Raw genomic sequence first — 25,030 nt, 5'->3', positions numbered from 1 at the left:
TTTTAGCCCCCGTAAACGAAAAAAAAAAAACAAATATTTTGCGCTTTTGAGAACCATTAATTAGTCCTCAGAACACATTTTTAATATTAATTAGGACTGAACTGAAAGAATTAGGGACTTAATAAAGTATAATTAATATTAAATTAGAGCTTGCGTGGTCAGCTGCCGCCTGGTAAAGAAATAGGCGTCAACATCATTCCACGGCAGCTCCAGCTAAGCATACCCTTTTCTTTTGTATTTACATGCATAATAACTCACAAATCCCATCCACACAAATTTTTTTAATGTAATTTTATATAAAAATAATAATATATCAAATAATTAATATATAAAATTATACATAAAAATTGAAGTCTATAAATTAAGAATAAAGAAACTTGGCAACAAGAACAATTTATATAAGTGTATTTTCGTGGAGAGAATGAATTGTTGCTACTTCTCTTTTATATTTTAATTAAATTTAAGGAGGGTTTGTGCGATTCTTGTCCAAACTTTTGCTTTGATCCTTTTTCCTCTTCTTCTTCTCCATTCTTTCAATTGCCATCTTCCCATCTTGCGAGAGAGAAATCAATAAGATCAATTTCGTCATTTTAAGTTGTCAAGATTCACAACAATGAAGTCAAATTTTTTTTTTCATATGTTTTGTATTTCTCTTCACTTGTGTCGACTCCCACGTCTTTTAGTCTTTCAATTCAACATCCCGAGGTTATTATGCGCAAAGATAGTAATTTACACATTGTAGTGTCATCTCCCTCTCCTCTAGGGATAGAGCATCCTTCTATTTCGACAATCATAGAATCATGTTTAACAACCAATTTGGTTTTGTCGTGATGAGTCATTGCATGTGCCTTACCTCGCTTTGCATTTGCCCCATTTTTTGATGAAATTAATGTGATCACTTGTAGATGAAAGTTCTAATTCCGTGGGTTGACTCTTGAAATCAGTTTTTGAATTTAACTGTGTTTAGGATCATATTTCGAGGATTTTAGTAAAAGAATTACTATTATTATGAAGTGAAGCAAAGTGAGGTTTTAAAATTTTTAAGGAAAGAGATATGAAAAGTCGACAATGTAGTGGAAGACAAAGTAGTTGAAAAAGACAAAATGGACTAAACACAAAAATAAAATTTTATTATTGTGAATCTTAACTATTAGAAACGATAAATTTGATTTCTCATATAAGATGAGAAAATGTTGATTGATGAAGAGAGAATGAAAAAGGAAAAGAAAGAGAAATAAAATATTTTCATAATTTTAATAAAAATAAAGATAAATTATAAAAATTTAAGACAATTTTATAATTTTACTTAAAAAAAATTAATAATTTGTAATAAAATCAAACTGTTTTGGGTCAAAATCGGCTGTTTCATCAAAATTAGGTATAAATAGTCATTCCCCTTGACTAAGTGATAAAGTAGAAAGAATTAATGTTAGAAATTTTGTCCCATATATGCCTTGATGATACATGACGTTGAATTATGACTATGAATGATACTCTCTCCGCCTCTCTCTGTGTATAAAAATAATTTTATTGTATTAATATTAATGCTTACTCTTATCCCAAATTAAATTAGGTTGCCAGCCCATTAATAATGGCTTGACCTCCTCCACTAGATTGAGATTATGGGAAAGGGGATAGAGCTCCATCTTTGGAAGCTCTAAAGCATCTTCATTGTAAGAAAATTCTAGGGTTTATATCTGAAAATAATTATTCAGACCATTATATACAAATGGTAAAAAACTTATTTGTATAAATTAAGATAATAACATTTAATAAAGTAAATTTCAAGTGAAAGAAAAAAGAAACCTTCACATCACCCAATCACAATCTATCACTATGGTTTGTTCAGTTGAGTTTGTAAAATTCGTTTATTGCTTCATATCTTTAACATAAAATTCATTTGCAAGAAAATGTTAAAAAGGGAAACTTCCATAGTTGTCATTTGTGAAAGAATGTTTCTCCCAGAACACAAAATAAACTTGAACAGAACTTAAGAAAGTAAGAAGCCTGTTTTCATATTGCTAAAGAATTCTTTTCAATTGAAGAGGCATCATTTACTGACTAGAAGATGGCTTTTAAATGAGTAATATGATAACAGTGGTTAACATTCACCCAAATCATTGGCCAGCAACCTGTAATGGCAGGTAGAATTACCCCAAACTAGACCTTGTCACCTCATATGCCAAGAAGCATGCTGCATTTGCAGGAACACTACGAGCCATTGCAGGGCCGAAACCCTTGTACAAGCCTTTGATGCCTTCTGTTTTTTGGATCTTCCGAAATGCATCCTTGAAACCAGAGTACTTGGGATTATTGTAGTCATCCACCTGAATAACGCTTTTTACAACATCGGTGGGATAGACAGCTGCCCAGAATGAAGCTCCAGCTAAACCTCCTGCCACAATTAAAGAGCCTCTTCCCAATTGAGATGTGTCCTGGCCTCCGGCCATGTACTGTTTCAGTCCTTCGTAGACACCAAACATGGCAGCATTTCCGGGAACCTCCCTTGCCATAGTGGGAACCAAGCCCTTGAATAGACCCACCACACCACCTTCTGATCTGAGAACATGCCTGGCGACGTCCATTGGTCCACCATACTCCACTGCCACAGTGGCGGAACCAGAACCTGCTAATGCACTTTGTGCTTGCAATCTGTTCTCAACATGAAATTTAATCTGTTAGCACACCTGTTTTAATGACAAGATGGAAAATCAAAGACTAGATTTATTGTCCAAAGCATAGTTTAAAATCCAAAAAATTAATCAAGAACACTATCAATAATCTGCAATTTACCAGAGAAGAAGCAAAATAATTTTTTTTACAAGAGATTTGATTTAGATGCTTCAAAATAGTTCAAAAAACATTAAAGAATATAAACTATTTTTTTTAATGTTTTATATTCATTTCTCTCATAGATAAATTGTCCAGAACATGAAATTTCTCAATATTGAAACAAGACTATTGAGCTCTACACGATTAGAAAAAAAAATCAGATACAACAAAAAAATCAAAACATTAAAAGAGAACAGGAAGCTTAGTCCAAGTGCAACCAAGTTTGATGATTAATTCAAAAGCTTTAATGGAACAAAAAATTCATAGTATACCAACCTGCACTTTATCAACTCAGTGGGGCAAGCAAGAAATGAAACAGCAACTCCAGCTCCAGCTCCGGCAATAATCTGCTGGTTAACTGTAAGGGGTTCGCCAGGTTTAGACCTCAGCAATGCCTCCATTTGTCCTCTCGCAGTGAAGAGGAGGGCATTGAAAGCTGCCACTGTGGCAAGAGGAGCCCCCATACCCTTGTACAATCCTCTAGGGCCTTCAGCAGCAACAGTTTGCTTGACAGCATCAATTGCACCAGAATACTTGGGAGGTTGGCCAGGGAGTGGAGCAGGCTGGCTTTGGAGCTTGACCTTTATGGTGTCAAATGGGTGCCCAACTATCAATTGTGCAGCCCCTCCAACAGTCCCAGAAATTAGATCCTTGGCTACATCTTCCATCTGCAAAATTTGCTTGCAAACATAGAATTCACATAATAGAGGGGACTAACTGAAATTTGTAAAGGAAAAAATAATTATGCCTGATTGAGAGATTGAAACCGCTAAAAAACAATTGACATAGAGAACATCTCTGATTGTTATTCTAGCATCATCTAAAGGACTAAGCCTAATTGCATATCCAAAAAGGACCTATTCCAAACTTATTTTCATCCTCAATTCTTTTTGGAGGAGACCTAGAAAGGGCGTTCATACAGTAGGAACTAATACAGATTCAAGCCCTATTAAAACCATAAGTTCCAAGCAGGGAAAACATGAGCACATAAAACACAACTATCATGATGGGCAAAGAGGCTACAATTATGTTCTACAAGCCATAACACTAATTCAACAAACATGAAGCTGTCTTAAAAATATATCGAAAGATAAATAAACTTCCAGCCGCAAACTTAAGTATTCAGATCAGGTTTTAAGCAAACAAGAATTAGAAGAAAGTTCAATATTTACCCTGACATTGCATGATAAAACAAGCAACTGTACTGGCTCCTTCATTATAGAATGAGAGAACTGCCTTTATGAAAAATCAATAAATACCATAGACCGAAAAACCATTATACTTAGTTCTGAGTTGCACACAACTGAAGCAGCTGTGAGTTCTAATTGAATATAGAGCTTATTCATGGAAGATGGATAAATTTCCAAAGTTATACTTCTACCTTCAGTTAAGCAAATGCTAGCACTAGATTATGCCCTGTTATTGGATTTGAAACATTATCTAATCCTTTTACCACACAGTTATTTAAAAACAAACATTTATATTTTCTTGAAAAGCATGACCGCAATCAGACTTCAATGAGAAAATATCTTGCCAGAGAGGAAATTCTCAACTCAACAAAATATAAGTGAATCCGCCATAAAAAATACATAAAAATGACTTTTGTGTTGCTAAAATTTTAACAAAATAAATAGAAAGGCTGGTAAACAATCTTTTGCCCATGAGCAACTTAAATCCAACTCACTAGTAACCAAGAGCAAACAAGTTTCCACAATGCTAATATGCAATCAGGGCATTAAATTCAAAGCCTTAGCTAGAACAACAGGTTAAATTCGTTTAGGTTTGAGAGAAAAAAGGAAAAAAACTGTGATAAGCATATCTGCGAGTGCATCAATCCTTTGATGCTTGACTCAGGAATATATATTAAAAAATTCGACAGAAGGCAAAACTTACGAGAAGAAATTGACAGCTGAAATGGGTTATTGTTGCCAAACAAAATAATAGACAGCATACTAGAGATTGGTAGATCCCAAACCAATCAGACTTCAATAGTGATTAACCTCAAATATGTTACACGCATCCAAACAGAAATGTCGCCAAAATGAGGCTTCAGAATCAGGAAATATGAGTAATCCAATTAAGTTAAGCAAACTCATCCAATCCAAATACATATTCTCCACCATATAAATTCAATTTACAAACATCCCATATGAAAAGAATCATCCTTTAGAACATTTATATTCAATAAATAGAGAAAAGAAAATTTAACAAAGATAAAAATCTTACTAGAGCCGATTCTTGCAGGCACCACTACAAAGAATATGAAAAGAATCGAATCCGAGGAAAGTTGCTTGTCTCAGACAATAAAACCTGACAACATTAAAGAAATGGGACGTGAATATGTACTATGCAAAGTTCAAAAAAAAAAAAGTGCAAAAAGGTGGAGTGTTGAGTGGGTTTTTGAAGGCTGAGAGAATCTTGAAATGAGAAACTGAATCTTGAGTTACAGCCTCAAATTACAACCACAAAAGAGTGGTTCAAGTTGGACAAAAACCTACCCATAAAGCTGGTGGAGTGTGGATTTAACTTCACAACAGAAAGATGTGGCTGCTAAAACGTAAAAATAAACTATCGCTGGAGCTGTTGTTGGTATGGATGCTGACAAAAAACAGTAAGTTGGGCCAATATTGAGCCTCTCTTGTGTGCTCCACCAAACCCTGATGTCTTTGGAGAATTTTGCCTAGAAAAATTGAGTGAAGACTGGCGTGTAAGGTAAGGGGATTTTATTTTATTTGGTGAATACAAGAATGCAAAGGATTTGTGTGGTTTGGTACATGTGATTTTATTATTGGATCATCTGTTTTCATCCAAATAAGTTCACAAATTATATCAAGTTATTGTTTTTTTAAGGAAAATTAATTAAAATACCTTATTTTATTTTACAATTTTAGCCAATAAAAGCACTTAGCAAAATTACCTTTGACGAGTGACTCATTTTCATTACTTCAGCTGTCTACCCATTCTACTTCTCACATTCTTCTCCCATTTTTGGTTTCAAATTCAATTTCATTATCAAAATGGCTTCACGGGTTACTAGTTTATTCATTTTTCATTCTTTTTCAGGTTTGTTTATATTCAATTATATTTTGCAATTTTCAACTTGAAATTTTTGTCTTTTGAGTTTGGAAATGGCAATCTATTGATGGGAAATACTTAGTTGTTAGTTTTGGTGGTGATTTAAGTGTTGAAATTGACAATGTTACCAAAAAAAAAGACCTCTTTTTTGTTGAATTGAGGTTTAAATTTTCAATTTTGCTAGTAATTTTTTTGTTTTTTTAAAGTTTAAATTTGTTTGTAGATTTTGAAATATTATTTTTGGTTAATATTTTAGTTGATTTATAGACTAAGATGATGTATTTAGTCAAATAATGAATGAAATGTCTTATCATTAGAGTTGAAATTTGAATAAGCACATTAAACCTACCACTTTTTAGTGGGAAAATGGATAGGTTAGACGTCGAGGGGGCCAGTGCATATTTTACAAACCCTATCCAAAACTATTCAAAGAAAAATTAGTAGGTCATATGTCTGTTTGCCCCGCCCCCGAGAGGGGGGGGGGGGGGGGGGGGGGGGGGTAATTGATACCAGCTCACAACTATTCATGATTTTATTTCAGTTAACTTAAACAAAATATATAATTTACAATATATCTTTTTTAGTTGTTGTCGATTGATTAATATAATTTAATATTTATAATTTAAAAAGTTACAATCTTCCATTCTTAATGACCATGTCACCCATTAACATTATTTATGTAAACATTTGATATCCCATCGAGAGTTTGTTGGACCCTAAACTTTGTATCGATAACCACTTTTTAATGTATGTCTTTGAAAGACATTATATATATATAATATACTTTGAAACTTACATCTTGTCATGCGGTGACGTTGCCAATTAATACTCTAATTATGAATATTTACGAAATGCAATGAATCATGAACATTAACATTTACTGGAGTTGTCTCATTATAAACCGAACATTGACATCCTCCACTATACTCAACTCCTCCGCTCTAATCGACTACCGCATTATGATCAATTTAACTTAATGAATTCTAATGAACATTATTATTTTCTTTGTACATAAAAGGTTATAGAGTTAAGAAAAAAACATGTATTATAAAAACATATAATTACTTTATTTTGCATTCGATATATATGAAAATCACCCTGAGTAGGTCCTGATAACAGGAACAGATAGGAAGAATCTTAACAACCAAATAATTTGGGCAACCAATTTCTAGGCACCCTCTTCTTCTTGTCCTCTTTTTTGCAAGCTTTTTCATCCTTACTTGGCCTATTCTTCCCATTTTCGCATGCTTTTCCATCCTTAATTGGCTTATTCTCCACATTTTTGCATGTTTTCTCAGGCTTTTTCACCCCATTTTTGCATGCTTTTTCATCCTTATTACTCGGCTTATTCTCCCCTTTCAGACGCTTCAAAGCACTATTTGCTGGCTGCTTCCTCCTTCGTTGCTCTTTACCAGGTTTTCCCTGTGAAAAGAAATAAAATTATAACTTCTGTGCTCAGGTTTTAGGATTTGCATATATGAAATTCAATATTTATCGTAAGGAAAATCTTCTAGAGCTAAAAACTTCTTTTCTGGATTATTAATTATTAAAACGCCTGGAACTATTTGAAAGTGGCCTTCTATCAATATTTAATGTACAAGATATGACCTGATGAACTCCAGAAATATTTGAAAGTAGTTGACAGTCCTTTTTGTCAAGTAACTGAGAGTCTTTTTTCTGAGATTGATATAGAGAGCTGAAAACTGGTAGGGAGCCAAAGAACCCTCGTTTACTTTCCAGGCTCGAAGCTGCATCCTCATTTATTTTTCTTGTTGAAGATTCATGCACCAAGCTTTGCTAAGAAACAAATTTACAAAACTTGAGATAACATTCAGATCATTCTATTAGGTTCATGTAAGAGGCATCAGACACATGCAATGAAATGATTCAAGTGAATCAGAGAATGTATAAAGTTCCATTAAAGATGATTTCACCTGAGATTGCTGATTTCCAAGAGATTTCACTCCGTTCATCGATAAACTTTTCATCTGTGCTTCTTTGACTGCCATATTCAATTTGATATCTGGTGTCTCCACTCCTTGAACCTTGTTTTTGGTGCCCCATTGTGTCAAATTTTGTTGCCCTCGTAAGTTATTCAGCTGTTGTAATGAAAAGCACAAAGTTTCCATCATGATAATATAGTATGTTTCTCCATAAATAATGATAATATTAAAGAGAGAAGCTCACAATGACTTCTAAATCATCCAATCCTGTAACATGAGGCGCGGAGTGGTGAGTTTGTTTTCCATTTTCCATTGATGTCATAGCTTCAGCTTCAATGGCGGTTTTTCAGTTTTAAGGAAAGATGAGGTTTTGGGATTATGATATAAGATCATAAAAGTTGAAAAAGGTTCCTCATTTTCCGTTAAGACTACGGATTCTGGTATGCCTGGTCATTGGGCAATTTGTTAGATACGTACAATGCTCATCAAAACCAAGTGGAGACTGGAGAGGCTACTCGGTCACATCTCCTTATCAAAATCATATGGGCCTCCAAAGATTTTGGAAGAAAAATATTGGTATTCTTATACAGCTCTATACATATATTGTATACATATAAGCAATTTCACTTGAATTTCAATTTATAACTCTTCTAAAATTTGATCTTTTAGCTGGCCTCTATGCTGGCTGTGTACCTTTTGTATATTTATTCTCTTACAAGACAATTTTCAAATTTCCATCGATTAAAAAAAAAAAAAAACTAAACTAAACTAGTTTCCTCTATAAAACTGGCCAACCGGGTCAACATCATTATTGATGATCTAGTACACAGTATCTATGTTGACTAACTGTTATTTACAAAGGATTACTCTGCAACTACGAGTTTTGCACCACCACCCACTACAAGCACAATGAGGTGTTGACATCATTGCATTCAGTAAAGCCAAGAGAAAGACCAAGAGGCACCGAGCATTCAGATTTCTCATCTTTTATATCTATATTTCTCATTGCTTTGGGTTGCCTGCTTTTCTCTTCTGCTACACCAGTGTTTGCAACCCCCAATGATAGCTCCAGATTTACAATGTCAAAACTTGGACTAAACCCATTTACTTTGGTAGAAGTTGTCTCATCCGAAAACTTTATGTCCCTGGAATCACTACCGACTTCAGCCGCTTCTTCAAAACAGGTCTTCAACCGCTTATATTTCAGGCCTTCATTGATCCTCATGCTGTGGATGTTAAGTTCTCTACCCGCTTGAAGATTGAGGTCAACTACCTGTCTTCTCTTGTAATCTTTTTCTCTCTGCAGGAAGAACAAATACAGCTCAGCCTAGAGATCAACTTCCTGTAAGTGTGGTTACAAAATTGAAAGAATGTTACCTCAAACGAGACAATATGTGGTGCATCTCTAGAAAGATGATTTTTGGCATAGTTAATACTTGTTCGTTGGCAGGCCAGACTTGTTTGACTATTAATATCCTTGTGCCCAGTGTAGGATATTTTGGATCCAGTAGTCTCAGCTTTTCTTTCTGGAGAAAGTTGTCCCAGCAAGGCAAAGGATTTTGGTCCTTGCTGCTCTCTGGAAGATGTAACAGACGCAGATAAACTTTTACTAGACTCTGCACACGAACATATATTCTGAGTAGCAGACACTGGAAAATCACACGATTCTTGCTTCTGATTTTGCCTTCCATTCCTGCTAAAGATACAAATATTATTCCGCACAATTGGTGATTCTGATGAATAGTTAACCCTCCTTCCTCTATATACACCCCACAAAAACAACAGATTATTCCAACCTGCCATCATTAAATTTTAAAATTTAGTTAAAAGAGAAGAATTTATTTCTTTGTGCTCTCAGAAGCTTAGTCTACAGTACAACAATTGAAACAGTCAATCCTTACGCTGAGATTTTTCAGGAAGCAGGTTTGATGGAAATATTAATAGCTCAACCCCATCAAATTTTCCTTTGAGACTTGAATCATTCTTAATCAAGCAATCAAGCAAAGTTTTGTAGTTTCCTATATAGCTGCATAAGAAACATAAGAGAACTTCAGCAGACTGTAAGCATGAAAGGGAACCTTAAAAACACAAAGAAGAATCTTTAATAGACCTGTCAACATCACTTGCAAAGAAGTAGAGAGCAATTTTATCTTCAGTGATGGAATTTTCCAGGAACTGAGTTGGCCAATTGTTTGAGCGAGGCACTTTCTCCAGTAGAATCTTCTGAGGAAGTTTGCACACTACTTCATGAACTTTAGCTGAAGCACAAGTTGAGATGTGTGCTTGAATTTCACCACAAGAACTTGGAAGGCTTCCACCTCCTTGAATATCAAATTGACCTCTGCATGATCAGAATATTCACATATGAGATAATCTGGAGAGACTGAGAAATAATAGGAGAGAAATAACAATATCAAGATGCTGAGAAATGTGAGTGAAGAGCAAAAGGTCATACTTCCAGACGTAACTAAGCTGTGGAACAACAGAATTTCCAGAAGCAAACCAGGGTAGGAGGACTTTAGCTGAAGGGCTTTTGTTGGAATCAATGGTAGCAATAAAATTATTTCCCTCCATAGCCAAGGCCTTGTCAGCAGAGTGCAAAATGCACTGCCCAACATCATTGAAAACACCATTTTTCTCTTCATTTGGAAAGTCTTTGTTTGAGAAACTGGCTGAATTTGATAAGTTATTCAATTTTACATGAGGCTGCACATCCACTAGATCTTGAGAATTGGATCCATCAGTGGGTAGTATAATAGTTTCACCACAATTAGCAATTTTCTCACTGGAAATTGATGCAGAAACACCAGAGGCAGGCACAGGAGAACTACTAACAGGATTCTGAAATCTCGAAGTACACTCAGTTTCATTTGACCTTTGTTCTTTGGCATGCTTTAATATCTTCATATTCTGACCATGGGAAAATCCAGAACAGCACAGCACAACTTTTGGATTTAAAGCATTTCTGTGGTCTAAGCTAGTATTATTAAATGATATAGACTTCCTCATTCTAGCGACTCTCATCTCCTTATTCTTACTGGTAGCAGTTTCTCCCACAAAATTTTGTTTAACACCTATTTCCAACTGATCGCCTCTCACTTTCGAGTCCATAATTTTAAATGACTTTGATTTAGAAAGAATACCTGTAAAGCCAAAACATAATATTAGTCAATTACAGCTAAAAGTCAAATAACACATTATAGTGAATAGCACAGGTAATCCGCCTCAAAGCTATATAAGAAAATTACCATAAGATTTTTGATACTCTGGCTGTGCTTCATGTGACTTATTTCCTGTTCTGAAAGTATATTTAGAAAAGCAATCACCGTGTGCAGTAACTTCAAGAGTTTGTTTTGATTTCTCCTTATTGAATGAAGAATTAGGGCAAGTTTTGCTTGAGGGTCTGGAAGCCCTTTCTTGTTCGACCATTTTGACCACTGTCCTTTTGGTCACTGACATAGCTTCTGAATTGCCTGAAGATCTCTTAGAAGAGAAGCAAGGACTGGATTTAACTTTACTTCTGCTTTTTTTTATTACTGAACTATTATTACTCAGTTTCAAACTACTATTATGATCCAAAACACTAGAATTTCTGAAGTTTTGTGTTGCCGTATTCGAGGAAGGTTGAATTGATCCTCTCACAGCTTCTTTTTCAACTTTATGTTTCACATTCCTTTCTTTTCCTTTGTTGAGTGTGCATTCTTCACACATCCAATCTCCTTCAGGAATCTTCTCCAGTTTTTCACGCATGCAATAGCTGAAACATTAAAAACAAAAGATGAGCAACTCACCCTCCCAAAAAGATTAAAGCAAAAAGGGGAGCATGAGTGCCAGTAATTTAAACTTATAAGTAGATAAAATAGGAAGGGAAAGGATTTATTTTGTAGGACATACATATGTTCCGCTCCATCACTGCAGGTGCCACAGATAGCAAGCAAGTCCTCCCGACCAGAATCTCCACATATATCACAAACTCTTAGCTGTTCCCAATGGCACCAGAAAATAACCACACAGTTATTGAATTTAAAAGAATTGCATCTATTAAGTGAAGGGGAAAATGGTAAACTAAAATATACAATGATCTTGTATGACAGTGGATGGCCCAAAATGCTAGTTGCCAACCTCCAACTATCAAATTATGAACAATTAAACAACCAGGGAAAAAAAAATCCCAAGTTACCAAAATTTCAAAGAAGATTTGGCACTATATAGTCTCAGAACATAGGTTGGTTTCCTTAAACTTTCCCTCCAATTTTTAAGTAAGTTCTTCTCCAATCCATTCTGCTTATTTTATTAGTGACATTGTAATTCCCAGGTGAAAACCAATATCACCAGAAGATTCACTTTTGAAATTCTACCCTATCAAGCTTCAGTAACCCTGCACCCAGGCTCTGAGTTACCACTAAAGTTGTGCTCCCTATGTTATCTCAGACTCACATAAATCCAGAGAGATAAAACCTAGTCTGGTTGTGCCAAATGCTTTTGTTCATAGGATAGCTAAAATTTTATTCCAATACCTTAGAGACTGATCTTTACTAGGTAAAATGAAATTCCTTTACTTCCCATTTTGCTTGCAGAACAGTTAATACATCATAGCATATGCAGGAATTCACTTACTAATGGCAATTTTACAACTTGAATCTCAATTACAGATTACAGTTACAATTATGAATATTACAACAAACGCATTCTTACTATGCTAACTGTAGTCAATAATCTTCAATTCATTAGTTTACTTTACTAGTGATACATCTTATCATATTATACAAATATGCTCAATAATCCATCGCCAAATCTAGCCTAAAACTCTATTTGGCTACAAAGAAAAAGGAATCAGTAACTACACAGTAATCCCAACTACAGATCTGGAAAAACTAAGAGGTCTACAATTAAAAACCACCAGGTATCAATGTAAGAACAAAATCTTTCTTTTTCCTTCCCAATTAAAGATCTCTTCACTATTTGTTAAACGAAAACACCCCACAATTTTATAACTAAAGGAAACTATTAGAATCCCAAATGCAAGTTATGAGACTTTGATCTCACATCGAAAAGTATGAGTTTCTTGGTGTGGGGTTTATATCGCTTTGAACTCTGTAATTTCAATGACTAGTTTTTGAGGTGTGATTCTTCCAAGATCATATCATTTAACATTATAACCTTTATCACATCTTTTAGTTGCAATCGTATTTGTCCAAGGCTAGCTGTGAGCTAAAACACAATCAGCCCACATAGGCACCGAGACTGTGAAGTGTGGTAGTATGTTAGGATCTCAAAGTGTAAGATATAAGACTTAGATCCCATATTGAATAGTATGAGCTTTTGGTGTGATGTTAATATAGCTTTAGGCTCTCCAATCTCAACATTTAGCTTTTAAGATGTAATTCTCCCAAGGCTCATATCATAAACTTTTCTCTAAGTTTTTCCTATGGTCTCTTGTATTTTGAAAATTCCAATAGTTCCACCAAGTGCCATGTCCAAGAAAGGTAAATCAAGTACTAAATAAATTTTAATATCATGGGTAGGAATAGCACTTACTTCAATCTCAGCAGGATTGGATACTTTGTCATAGTCAACAGGCTGTGACTCCAGCGGATGTTTAACCACATCAGATTCATCAACCCCAGCACTAGATGTTCCAATATCTTCCTTTTGAATAGGACATTTCACCACTTCAGCCTGCAGGATTCTGTCACTCAATTTGGCATCAGGTTTTAACAACTCAGCATTGTTACGTACATCATTAATCTGATGACCAAACCCACAGCTTGCAGCTCTTATCAAGGACGACTCCACTTGTTCCTCACAGCACCCTGAAGGTTCTCCCTGCAAATTAAGAAGACAAGCAATATTTTTAATACTAGAAAATCTTGGCACAATTAAAACTTCATAACTTAAGAGAAGGAACCAAAATACACACCTTAAACAAGCTAGTGCCAGAAAAAGAAGCTCTTAAGGAAGAAATTTCTGATAAGTCTGATTTGTTTGAACAAATATCAATTGTCTGTGAAGATTCATAGGTAAATTTGTCAGTCCTTGCATGATTATCTTCCACCTCACATAAACGACTAGTTGGCACAGAGCACAATGCAGGTTGGTCACCGACAGGGGTTTCAGCCACATGAAAGTTATTTTGCAAAGCCAAACTACATGATGCACATTTCCCCTCTGCATTGCCTCGTTGACAGGCCATCAAATTTGTGTTGTCTGATCCACTTATAGAAGATATGTTGTCACCGAAGCATTCTGATTCTTTCTGTTGCCTGAGCCTGTTTGATAAGATTTTGTCAGCATGAAAGATTAATGCTTTCACAGAACCATGATTCTCTGGAACTTCCCCATCAGTGTCTTCAGAAGTAGCAGAAGCCCTCAAAGTTTCTTTACTCTCTACATTTTCTGAGAAAGAATCACGACTTGAGCATGCACTGAGCAGGTTGCTTCTCTCACTGCTTGTATGATGTCCCCCATTGCATGCACAACACATAGATTTCGACAGCACATCAACACTATCAAAAGAGCCCTGACAAACATCCTTTCTCTTACAATCATGAGAAAATTCATCAGCATTTTTTCCCATTGGAGATGCCATTTTCTTGGAATGCCTACAATGTGAACATGGGATAGTACAGATGTTGCAATTCCTGAATTCTTCTTTCATATCAATTTCACTGCTTTTGAAATGTCTCACTCTCTCAACATGGGCCCCTTCACTGCCATATGATTGCTGCTATAAAATGGGAAAAAAATTACAACCAAGACAGAGAAACTATAAGAGAAACAGTTATAATTTGATAATTAGTAATTACTACCAAAACAAATGAAAGATACAAAACTGAATAAGTGATAAATAGCAAGAAGTGCAAAGTTGTACTAAAATGACAAGCATCATCCCTTAAAAGGTATTGTAAAAGATTTGACCACTTAGTAAAATAAATAAATTTGGGAATGTTGAAGTCACTTGGAACAAGACATCAACTAAAGCTAAATTCTAAGAATTCAAAGTTACTGATGCTCGATGAATATTCAAAATCTGCAGTATATTCCCCAAAGTCTATCGTTTGACACAAAACTCAAAACCAAGTCATCAAGAAACTACCAATCGCATAAGGAAACATCAATCATAAATAAAAATCATCAAAAGATGTATCAATGTCATTACATACAATTCTTCCAAATCAAAACTAACAGCATCAACTCTGTTTAAACTCTCTAGCATAAGTAAAGTCAAACAGGTAATAACACAATGATAAGGACTCTAAACATCTAAAAATCCGGCATACCATATGCCAAAACAGATAGTGAAGATAAATTATTAAACTGAAAAAAAAAAATTTACCATAGTCAACAAAGCAATGCAGTCCGATTCACCAGCAGGCCCTTCTATCTTAGAACTGTCTTTCAATGCACGCCGAATCTGTAGAGAAATTTAAATAAAACAAGGATGAGCTATCGCCCTCAGCAGCTCCTTAGCAGCCAAATTCAGACAAAACAAATCGATCAATGACCCCTTTTTCTTACTGAAACAATTTGCAAATACTGTTATTGAACACTACTCAAAGCTCGTCAAGAGATGAAGAGAAGAAACGAACCAACAGAATTGCCCAAATCCTTAGAATAGAAGATAAAAACATACCCAGAAAGCAAAACTTCACAGGCAAGCTAATAACAGTTAAACGCGAAAGCCCAAATAAAAAAAAAAATAAAACTTTTACCATGTAACCACGATCAAAACACAGAGGCAATGAAAGAATTGAACACGCATAAGTAAGAGAAACATCGAAGAAAGAGCACGTGCCTTGTGATCCAAAACTTGACCATCACTGTCATAGAGTTCCTTCACATTTCTAAATTTCACTTTTCTCATAATAAAAACCCCTTCTCAACGCAAACCCATCAACACAAGCAACAACAAAGCAAACCCACTAAAACAAAAAATGAAAACACAAATAGTAGAACACCATATAAGATTCTATTCAGCTTTGTTTTTGATTTTGTGTTTCTTCTTGTGGCTATGTATGACCTCCATGTATCCATACATACATATATATATATAAATAGACACTCTGCATTTGGAAACGTTTTCTTTGCTTTCATTGTCTCAACTCTATTACCATATTATTTATAATATTAAGTTGTTTGCTATTTATAAATAAATTAATATTGATTCTCTTATTTATTTTATTTATTATCTTCCCATATAAAATTGCCAGATTTTTTTATAAGGAGGTATTTTTGTGTGTGGCTAGTGACTACATGGTGGGTCCTTGATATCCGTTGATATAAGATCATCAAATAATCTACATTTTCTGGACATCATTACTAATTAATTCTTTTTTTGATAATTAGAAATTCCACACAAGTCAAATTATCATTTCCAGAATTGAATCAATCACATTAAATAAAATCAATTTCAAGTCTAATCTTAATATATTATCGAAAGAGACTAAAACGTATGTTATCAAAGAATATTTAAACTCATATTAATAAGAGACTAATAAAAACTGATTAAACAATAAATTTATCATCGTATAAATAAAATTAATAAAATAATGATTAATAAATATAAAAATTAAAAAATATTTCAAATGTAAAATTAGAACATAATTAATTTGTTTAAGAATTCGGTGTGTAGTAAATGATTTATTTGTTAAATAAAATTATACATATAAATAAATTATATAAATTTATTTATATAAATTAAAATGAAGACTTGTTATCAGACAATATAATGATTTATTTTCTTTATTGCTTAAAATTAATCAATCAGATATTATATTAGTTTATAAAAATAATTTTATGCATAAAATAATACATTACACCACTTTCTATCAATAAAATTTTATATTTTATAAAATTTGTTATATATATAAATATATTAAATTAATAAAATAATATATTTAATTTTAAATATTTAAATTATATATTATTATATAATTTAATAATTTTAAACTAAGTGTAAAATTATGTTTAATTTATGATAATATATTATTAAAATATTTAATTAAATAATAAAATTGGTGTATTAAATTAAATGACACGCGTAAGAAGAATGGTGAAGGGTTGTGGTGGAGCAAGAAGCAGAGAATTAGAGCCAGAAAAGTTAGTTAAGAGCGTCACGCGTGGGGGTGGTGGTGGGGAAAGATTGTTTAGTTGGAGTTAACATGCAGCGTGTGCGTGTTAGGATGATAAATTATTCAATGAAGAAGCGCCACGTGGTTGAGTGTGAAATGGGAGGGAAGTTGGCGTGTAATGGTTTTTGTTGTCAATGAAGGAAAGGTCGGTGCAAATGGGATAAGCAAGGAATGTTATTAATTATTTTATATTTTATCTTTTATTTGGAGCCGTTGGATTGGGAGAATCTTTGCCAAGTAATTGACAGTTGATACCCGAGGAAGGTTCTCGATGTTAGGGTAACTGGGGGAAATTTTAGGTTAAAATTTTCACGATTCACCAACTTGTAAATGATTTCAATTTTCAAGATGATAAAGAATAAAAGATCCTTTATTATTTTGATTGAATTTTGGAAATTATATTTGACCCTTCTGTTTTTTAAAAGGCCAAGGGGTTTATCCCACGTAAAGTAAAAAACTTAAATATATATTTATTTATTAAAATTTTTTAATTATTATCAAAAATAAAATTATTATTTAATAAAAATATTTAAAAATTAAAAATTTTTTATTTTAAGATATATAAATTTAGTAAAATAAATATAAGATTTTAAATAACTTGTTTAAGTTAATAAGTTTATTGAGATGCGAAAATGACGAGTTTCAGTTGAAGCCGAAGTTGCATTCTCAATTGTAGCGTGTGGGCTAAGTAATCCTAAAGCGTGAAATTAGTTGAATGAGAATGCGATGTGACTTGACGGAGGATTGATTAAATAAATCAAGATTAGGGATCAAATCAAATCTCATAATCATGATTTTAATTAGCTAATTCGTCAACTAACCATGTTTTTATCAACGATAATTAGTGGCTCCAAATACAATAATTTCCAATCAACATTTGTTTCTTTGACGTTTTCTCTTATTAAAGTTTTGAAAATCCATTTCCAAATCATTGTCCAATTTTGTTAGTAAAATACGTTTAAAAATATAGTCTACCCTATGAAGTAATTTGAATAATTAAAAAAATTATATACATTAATAAATGTATTAACATCAACTTTTAATTTAACTAATTATGAGATTTATCATTAGATTGTGATTTTAACTTATAAATATTCTTTCAATTATTTGATTTTTTCTTTTTAGGGTTTTAATATTTTTTAATTAGAGATAGAAGTTTAAATAAATACTTTCTAAATTAGGAAAGAATACGAATTTTAAAAGTGTAAGGTACATTAACCCTATAATATATACCTTTTGCAAACTAAGAAATTTAATTTTAAAAATGTTGTAAAAGCAAACGTTTGGATCAAAAATTGCCTTTCTCTGTGAGATTAAATATTAATAATATAACTATATTTGATACAAATAATCTTTTATTACTATAATTAGAAGATTATTATATATATATAAAAATTATTTTAAAGATTAATAAATATTAGATAAATTAATTTACATAAATAATTGTCATTATATAATAATAAAAGAATATTAATATATCATTTTAATTAAATATTATGAATATTATAAATTAAATTTAAGATTAAAACCATAATAAAATGAAGATTATTTTATTTATTTTTTAGTTCTTACGAGGAAAACAAAGTAATAATCAAATTACCCTGATAATATCTATAACGTTAGTAAAAAATTACTTAATTTTTTCATCCCAGGTGTTCTCATTCTGTCATTTTAAACTAAATTTTAAAGGAAACCTATTCAGAACCTTTAAGTTTAGTTTACGCATGTAAAGATACAACTACTTCTAGAAGTCACAAATATCACCCCTTTCTCCAAGCTCATATACAGGAGAATCATTATCTTGGGTTCTCTTAGTTGATTCTTTAATGAAGTTTATCTGACAGTCGCAACAAATTATAGACCATAACCATTAAAACATTTCAAAGACCGACAAAATTGCATTTATGATGTTTTTGCCATTATAAATGACTAGCTCTAGTAATTTCCTTGCACTTTGTTAACAGCTTTTTCATAATTTATTCGAGTCTTTTACTTCTGATTTGAGTTGCTGTATTCTCTGATGCAGTCTTCTCCGGTGATCATGTATCTTCCACAGGCCGCGTCCCAGTATTACAGCAGAGTATATAACGTGTGTGATAATCGGAGCAAGAATATTATTTGTCTGTAAATGAAACACAATAGGTAATTTAAGTATCGTTCTCGTGTTCTCGATTGGTGAGTAGTTCATTGACAAAATAAGCTCATGAATCACCTGAATCCATTCGAAACCAAGGTACAGGGCCAATGATCCTTCCAATAAGGGAGAGTATATCTTTTTCATTTGTCTCCTCTCAAACCAAGCTGCAAATGTCACCAGGAAAAGATGAGAACATGAATTTGCAGACACCATAAGTATAGCCACTGACCACGTTTTTATAAATGAAAACAGAAAAAGCAGATATCTTGAATCGCAAGATATAAACTTCTATCTTTGTCCTCTAGCTTCTAAATCTTCAGTCACTATGTTGATATACTGTGTTTCCAAGAGGAAATAGGAAAATTATGCTGATGTAGGAAGTCTTAAGCCTAAGTATGAGCTGGGTATGCGTATGCAAATTATCATAATGAACAACCAAATGATAGTTACACGATATAGAAGCATTTTCTAAGGAATTTTTACCCAGGAACATTTGTTACGAAGCATACACATTTATAAGCCCTGGAAGCAGAAGAAATTGAGAAACAATGAGGAAATAGCATGTAGTGGAAAGAGATAGAACCTGCAAAAAGCTTTTTCAAATCTTCATGACCAGAGCAAGATCTTAAAACTGGAGCTGCTATGTATGTAGGATCTGAAAGATATTTAAGCAACTCATAAGTCAACAATGATCTTGAGTTGGAAATAAAATAAAATAAAAAATCCCTTAAAAGGATTTTGAGAGAATCTACCTTTGGGAGTGGTGGCTACATAATAGAGAGAACCAGTAAGAGCAGCTGTTATTACAGCTGCAAATGCCTGAGCAAATGGAACAAAAGGGGGCAGCATGCCAATCTACATTTAGAAGAAATAATACTTAGCTGCAGGAAAGTTCTAATCAATGGAAACTACAACTAAAAAATGATACAATGAACCATACCAGAGAAGCCATTCCTCTAGCATCAGCCAAATCGGTGCCTCTTAGGAATACATCAGCCAATGCTCCCTGGATCAACCCCAAAAAGGGAAAGGTCATGATTCAGTAGTTTTGTCAAAACAGTATAATTAGATCTATTTACATCAATGGTTTTTGAGAAGAAAATAGTTGGAGTGCCCTTTGCTGAAATAGAGACCTAAGAACACATTTCAGATACACAAAAACCTAAATAATTGTAGCATTTGCAGTAAAATATGGTGTTGCTAAATTCTTCTACAACTGATAACAAATATGTCAAAAAGTAGGAGATCTCGATATATGATTTTAGTAGTCCTATGATATCTCTATTATATATTAAAAGAAGATGAAAGGACGCTTTTCCTGACAACTAACCTGAACAGCAGCCCGGTAGAAAAGCTCTTCCCCCACTGAGCTTGCAGCCACCATTAGTATAAACTGTAAATTTGAATTACAATTATATCAATCTTTTTATGCTCCATGAGAAAGAGACAGTATTAACAAGCATAAGCATTATGAAACAAAAGTAGATATACCTGCCACGGTGACATTCCATAAAAGAAGCTATGCAGCTCCTCATCCTCCACATCTCTAATGGCACGAGCATGAGGTGATAGTTTCACAATTTCATCCTGCAAACATACAAGTTTGATCAGTTAATCAGAAACTTATATAAAAGAAAACTCTCATACTTATATCTGAACCTTCAGAAAATGCCGCGAAGGCCCTGTCTCATACATTTTGGTCTGCTTTTCCACCAAAGATGCAACCAAACATTGTAGATGCTCAATATTTCAAGAATTAGATGAAAAACTTAATAACTTGGTATGAACATCAAAATCATATATTCTAGTAATTCCCAAAAAAAAAAACACTCCAGAGTATAACATTATTTTTTTTCGACAAAAGACTTCAACATTACAAACATGACCAAATTCAGTTGGTCGCTGGCCAGAAATAAGTAAATAAAAAACTTGTCAAAATATACGATCAAAAAGACGCATACATCTAATATGAATAAAAGGGCCATTATTGGTGGAGCTGCATATCCAAGTCCTTCAAGAATGGCATCTAACGATGGATGAAAACCTCCCATGCTATCAATTCCAGTGATTGAGCATATAAGCCTTCCTGCTAGCGCCATTGCCCCATATATACCTGACTATACAAGCCCACAAAAGATAATCAGATTCCATTTGGTTTGACATCCCAATTTTTTTCAAAAGACAGACACACAATTCAAAAATTCAAATTTATATTCAAATTTTTTATATTTGGAAATATTTCAATATGACCTTTGAAAAATAATAATAATTTTCAGAGTTAAAAACTATCAAAACTCATAGATAACTTGTAAAAGTTGAAGTTAAAGCTAAAAATTGAAGTAAAAACATGACTCAATAAATACAGAAGATAAAGAGAACACCCAGAAAAGCACAGTTGATCTATTCCACAAGCGATTATAAGAAGCAACTACTTTTAACATCATGACAAAAGAAATGATAATGCATTTGAAAGCCAAAAAAGGAAACTTGACACTGAAAGTAAAGGCTGCATGGAAATGAAACGAAACAAACCGATTCCATAGCTAAGTCTAACAACAGCGCCAATCTTATCCCAAACAGCAAACTCAGCCGTTGTAGCTTCACCAAAGCCGCCTCGGTCAAATGTCGTCACCTCCATCACACTTCCCGTGACCCCTCCTCTCCCACCTCCATGATTACTATTTCTACTATCTCCCTGCTTTATTCCACCACTACCACTTCCCTCTGCAGAAGCCTTCACACATCGTACTTGGATTTGACTTCGGAGGTTATTCCTTCTCAGCAAGACTTCAGAACACAAAACACTTCTTCCACTCAACGACGGGGTCGCACGACGGGTGGACAATGAAGCCACCGGGAGGGGAATCTCCATACGACGTCGGTTGGCTGTTTTAGTTTAGTGAGCATTGGGTGGTCGTCTCGTCTTCATGGAACATAGTTTGACGATCAGAGGACCGAGGTCGTCCGAGTTTTTAAACGATGTGATGTGTTGTGATCGGACGGCTGCGAGATTAGGAAGTGGGCTCCACATTTGTAGTTCGATATTTTCGGATTGGCTATGAATATCCGGTTTGTCCTATCAGAGCTTGAGTTGTGGAGATAATGCTTGCTCTTTATTTGATGACGTGGATCCTGTCTTTATATTTCATAAAATCAGAATACTACCCTAAATTTTTCATGTCATCGGTTTCTGAGACGGATGAGATTGTTAGTTTACAAAAGTAAGGGGGCATAAAGGTTTTAAATGTGATGAGAGATTGAGATTATAAATTAGGATAAAAGAATAATGGATATTAGAGGGACACTCATATAAACTGTTCATTGAAGCAACTTCTAGAACATAACTATGATAGTCCTCAAATTAGGGATGGTGTTCGGTAAGGGATCTCAATCACTATCTTTGTTTCTATAAGAGATATTAATCCTCGTCTTCGTTACGAGAATAAATCTCTTCCTAGACTTTGAGGGAAAAAATCTCCTTCCTCTACCTACAAAAAAAATTTTTTTTTTCATACTCTTTAAATACAACAAAAATATATTAAATAACAAAATTAAAATCAAATGACACAAATATTATATATTAACAATTTTAATATACACAACAAAAACTTAAATAAATTTAAAAAATATAAATAATTTAAAACTATAAAGACGCGTTAGTATTTTAAATAAATATATTAATATAAATGGATGTAGATGGAGACGGGGCAAGGATAGGGAGGGGATATATGTATCCTTGTCTCTGATCTGTCCCAGATCGCAGAGATTTTTTTCGTCTCTGTCTCTAACTTCGTTTCCTTTTTTATTGGAAAATTTCCTCTCTGTTGGAGTTAAAATTTATAAATTCAAGTTAAAATTGTCATCTCTATCTTAAATATGATGTTAGGAAAAACTTTTTATATCAATAGAATTGTTTTTTAGAGTTGAACTGATTATGTTGGCAAAATCTTGGACTAAGTGACTAATTTTATAATTATTATAATAAATAAGTCTAAAAATTTGATTTTGATATATAATTGTGATGTGTTTTACATAGTTTAGCTTATTTTACATAGTTTTTGCTTCAACTTATGGCCAAAGAACTATTTTCCACCCAAGTTTAGGTGCATTCTCAAGGTCACACCCATAAGGTTTAAAAAGTTAAAAGTCTCATCCATCCATTGAAAATTTCAGTTATAATTAGAGGTAAAATCGCTATTTAATAAAAAAATTTTAAAAAACTAAAGTTTTATTTTTTCCCTTTCTCTATTTGAAAATCTTACAATTCCCCCTTAGAGTTTGCAAATCGTTATAGGAGACGGTCGTCTCTAGTCGTGTTAGCTCTCTCTCCGGGCTTAAATCTCCCTGTCGATCACATCCTAACCACCAACAAAACATATTTCCTCTGATGAAGATGGAATCATCTTCGTTGAAATATTTTCGTCTTCATCTGAGACAAAAACAATGGTCGAAGGTCTCAGACGAAGACGACATTGTCGTCTAAGACCTCCGATGGTCATCTTTATCTTGAACAAAGACGAGATCATTTTCGTTCAAGATGAAAATAATCCGACGAAGATAATTCGTCTTCGTTAGAGGAAATAGAGAGAGTTAAGATGAAAGGGAGAGCCAACGCGATCAAAGACAACAAAGTTTGTCGTCTTTGGCAATGATTTGCAAACCTTAGGGGGGAAATATTAATTTTTCAAACTTCAAGTAGGAGAAAATTGTAAGATTTTCAAATTGAGAGAGGTAAAAGTAATAAAACTTTTTTTTTTTGGTTAAACAATAGTTTTATCCTTAACCCTAACTAATATTTTTAACGAACGAATGAGATTTTTGACTTTTCAAATCTCACAGATGTAACTTTAAGAATGCACCTAAACTTAGGTAGAAAATAGTCCTTTGGCCTCGACTTATATTTGTTTCTTTACTTGTAGGTTAGATTCAAATGTAGGTCGATTGAAGATTTTAGGCAAATGAAAAATTCATCAAATTTTCAATATAATTATGCCAAGTATGTGAATGGTGGACATGAATGAGGGGCATGATTTGCTGAAGGCACATCATAAGCTCTTTGTGGTGACAAGTGCGAGTGTGATGGACGTAATGTTAATATGTATGATACTCCTGTGCATATCATTTGAAAGGATGATAAACCTGTTTTCCATTTCACCGTATATGATCCCACCATCCTTCTCTTTGTCAAATTAAGACTAGCTGTCGAGTGAGCGGGTGGATTGGTTCACTCTCATTTTCTAAAGTAAAGTCAAAGATTGACAAAAGGGTCAAGCCAAAGAAACTGTCTGTCATCATATATGATTGTGTATCTTATAGTCATAATGGTGAATATATGGAATCCTTTTTCATCCCTATCTTCAAATTGTCCTCCTGATTTTCTAGTCATCTTATGATGGTAGAAGGAAAGGAGAAGTAGAAGCAGTCGTTAAAATTGACAAAATTGATGGCGGAAGTTTCAAAATGACCAAATATGGAGAAATGCATGCGAAGACTTCAATTTTTTCTTCTAGGAAGTGCCAGAGATGAGATCATCATGTAGACCTAATTTCAATTTTGCATGACATATACTAGAATAGATATATATAGACGAAATGCTTCGATAAATGTTGTTTTCTCTATGTAGACATTTTCAAGTGCATGCCTATCATTTCGGGTCTCAGTTTTGAACAAGCTCAATTCAAATTCAAATTTGGTAATGTTTACGGAACAAAAATATTATTCAAACTTGTTTGTGACCCAAATTTTGTTCTATCTAGAATACTTTATTTCTTATTGACCTGTTATATTTTATTTTTATTTTATTTTGACTTCTTAAAATTTTATCTTGGTCCATCATTGAATATGAAATAAATAAAACCAAATGCTTCGCTTTCATTGTCATATACAATAATAAAATTGATAGATAATTCAAA

General features: G+C 33.4%; 4 protein-coding genes across 18 annotated transcripts; all 4 read right to left on the bottom strand.

Annotated features, from left to right (window-relative positions):
* Positions 1 to 1,913: 1,913 nt before the first annotated feature.
* On the bottom strand, positions 1,914 to 5,542 carry LOC123196744 (mitochondrial carnitine/acylcarnitine carrier-like protein). 3 transcript variants are annotated; one of them, XM_044610847.1, is made up of 4 exons: positions 5,331 to 5,542; positions 5,059 to 5,142; positions 3,109 to 3,512; positions 1,914 to 2,652 (listed from the first exon to the last, which is right to left on the bottom strand). In XM_044610847.1, exons 3-4 carry the CDS (start codon positions 3,498 to 3,500, stop codon positions 2,151 to 2,153), a joined length of 894 nt encoding a protein of 297 aa, XP_044466782.1. In that variant the 5' UTR covers positions 3,501 to 3,512; positions 5,059 to 5,142; positions 5,331 to 5,542; the 3' UTR covers positions 1,914 to 2,150. The 3 variants fall into 3 exon arrangements, with proteins under 3 accessions (XP_044466782.1, XP_044466780.1, XP_044466781.1); XM_044610845.1 differs by having other exon boundaries at positions 3,109 to 3,500; positions 5,331 to 5,538; XM_044610846.1 differs by lacking the exon at positions 5,331 to 5,542 and having other exon boundaries at positions 5,059 to 5,323.
* Positions 5,543 to 6,952: 1,410 nt separating this feature from the next.
* On the bottom strand, positions 6,953 to 8,462 carry LOC123195538. The gene is made up of 4 exons (XM_044609312.1): positions 8,095 to 8,462; positions 7,842 to 8,006; positions 7,516 to 7,704; positions 6,953 to 7,329 (listed from the first exon to the last, which is right to left on the bottom strand). Exons 1-4 carry the CDS (start codon positions 8,170 to 8,172, stop codon positions 7,045 to 7,047), a joined length of 717 nt encoding a protein of 238 aa, XP_044465247.1. The 5' UTR covers positions 8,173 to 8,462; the 3' UTR covers positions 6,953 to 7,044.
* Positions 8,463 to 8,609: 147 nt separating this feature from the next.
* LOC123195536 lies at positions 8,610 to 15,937 on the bottom strand. Of its 8 annotated transcripts, none has more exons than XM_044609305.1 (11): positions 15,642 to 15,937; positions 15,187 to 15,264; positions 13,771 to 14,577; positions 13,389 to 13,676; positions 11,745 to 11,830; positions 11,099 to 11,607; positions 10,306 to 10,993; positions 9,961 to 10,191; positions 9,752 to 9,876; positions 9,228 to 9,646; positions 8,610 to 9,150 (listed from the first exon to the last, which is right to left on the bottom strand). In XM_044609305.1, exons 1-11 carry the CDS (start codon positions 15,675 to 15,677, stop codon positions 8,749 to 8,751), a joined length of 3,669 nt encoding a protein of 1,222 aa, XP_044465240.1. In that variant the 5' UTR covers positions 15,678 to 15,937; the 3' UTR covers positions 8,610 to 8,748. The 8 variants fall into 8 exon arrangements, with proteins under 8 accessions (XP_044465240.1, XP_044465241.1, XP_044465238.1 ...); XM_044609306.1 differs by having other exon boundaries at positions 13,771 to 14,574; XM_044609303.1 differs by having other exon boundaries at positions 15,646 to 15,937.
* A 2,827-nt stretch (positions 15,938 to 18,764) lies between these two features.
* On the bottom strand, positions 18,765 to 22,128 carry LOC123195505. 6 transcript variants are annotated; one of them, XM_044609246.1, is made up of 10 exons: positions 21,651 to 22,128; positions 21,080 to 21,231; positions 20,778 to 20,819; positions 20,610 to 20,705; positions 20,449 to 20,511; positions 20,059 to 20,124; positions 19,871 to 19,973; positions 19,702 to 19,773; positions 19,194 to 19,279; positions 18,765 to 19,103 (listed from the first exon to the last, which is right to left on the bottom strand). In XM_044609246.1, the coding sequence occupies exons 1-10, from the start codon at positions 21,988 to 21,990 to the stop codon at positions 18,951 to 18,953; spliced, it is 1,173 nt and encodes a 390-aa protein (XP_044465181.1). In that variant the 5' UTR covers positions 21,991 to 22,128; the 3' UTR covers positions 18,765 to 18,950. The 6 variants fall into 6 exon arrangements, with proteins under 6 accessions (XP_044465181.1, XP_044465180.1, XP_044465184.1 ...); XM_044609245.1 differs by having other exon boundaries at positions 19,194 to 19,282; positions 21,651 to 22,122; XM_044609249.1 differs by having other exon boundaries at positions 19,194 to 19,282; positions 21,080 to 21,235; positions 21,651 to 22,063.
* Positions 22,129 to 25,030: the final 2,902 nt, after the last annotated feature.

This window comes from Mangifera indica, chromosome 14, assembly GCF_011075055.1.
Source record: "Mangifera indica cultivar Alphonso chromosome 14, CATAS_Mindica_2.1, whole genome shotgun sequence".
In the NCBI taxonomy this organism is placed as follows: domain Eukaryota; kingdom Viridiplantae; phylum Streptophyta; class Magnoliopsida; order Sapindales; family Anacardiaceae; genus Mangifera; species Mangifera indica.
This window is presented reverse-complemented; position numbering and strand designations above follow the sequence as displayed.

Coding starts and splice junctions, on each gene's coding strand:
- LOC123196744 (XM_044610847.1), bottom strand. CDS start 3,500: ATGGAAGATGTAGCCAAGGATCTAATTTCTGGGACTGTTGGAGGGGCT. Junction 2,653..3,108: donor ACTGAGTTGATAAAGTGCAG/GTTGGTATACTA, acceptor TGTTGAGAACAG/ATTGCAAGCACAAAGTGCAT.
- LOC123195538 (XM_044609312.1), bottom strand. CDS start 8,172: ATGACATCAATGGAAAATGGAAAACAAACTCACCACTCCGCGCCTCAT. Junction 8,007..8,094: donor TGGATGATTTAGAAGTCATT/GTGAGCTTCTCT, acceptor TCATTACAACAG/CTGAATAACTTACGAGGGCA. Junction 7,330..7,515: donor ATATTTCTGGAGTTCATCAG/GTCATATCTTGT, acceptor TTCTTTTCACAG/GGAAAACCTGGTAAAGAGCA.
- LOC123195536 (XM_044609303.1), bottom strand. CDS start 15,714: ATGAGAAAAGTGAAATTTAGAAATGTGAAGGAACTCTATGACAGTGAT. Junction 11,608..11,744: donor AGTGATGGAGCGGAACATAT/GTATGTCCTACA, acceptor TTAATGTTTCAG/CTATTGCATGCGTGAAAAAC. Junction 9,151..9,227: donor CACATATTGTCTCGTTTGAG/GTAACATTCTTT, acceptor TTCTTCCTGCAG/AGAGAAAAAGATTACAAGAG.
- LOC123195505 (XM_044609245.1), bottom strand. CDS start 21,990: ATGGAGATTCCCCTCCCGGTGGCTTCATTGTCCACCCGTCGTGCGACC. Junction 19,974..20,058: donor CTAGAGGAATGGCTTCTCTG/GTATGGTTCATT, acceptor TTCTAAATGTAG/ATTGGCATGCTGCCCCCTTT. Junction 19,283..19,701: donor TTTGAAAAAGCTTTTTGCAG/GTTCTATCTCTT, acceptor TGACATTTGCAG/CTTGGTTTGAGAGGAGACAA.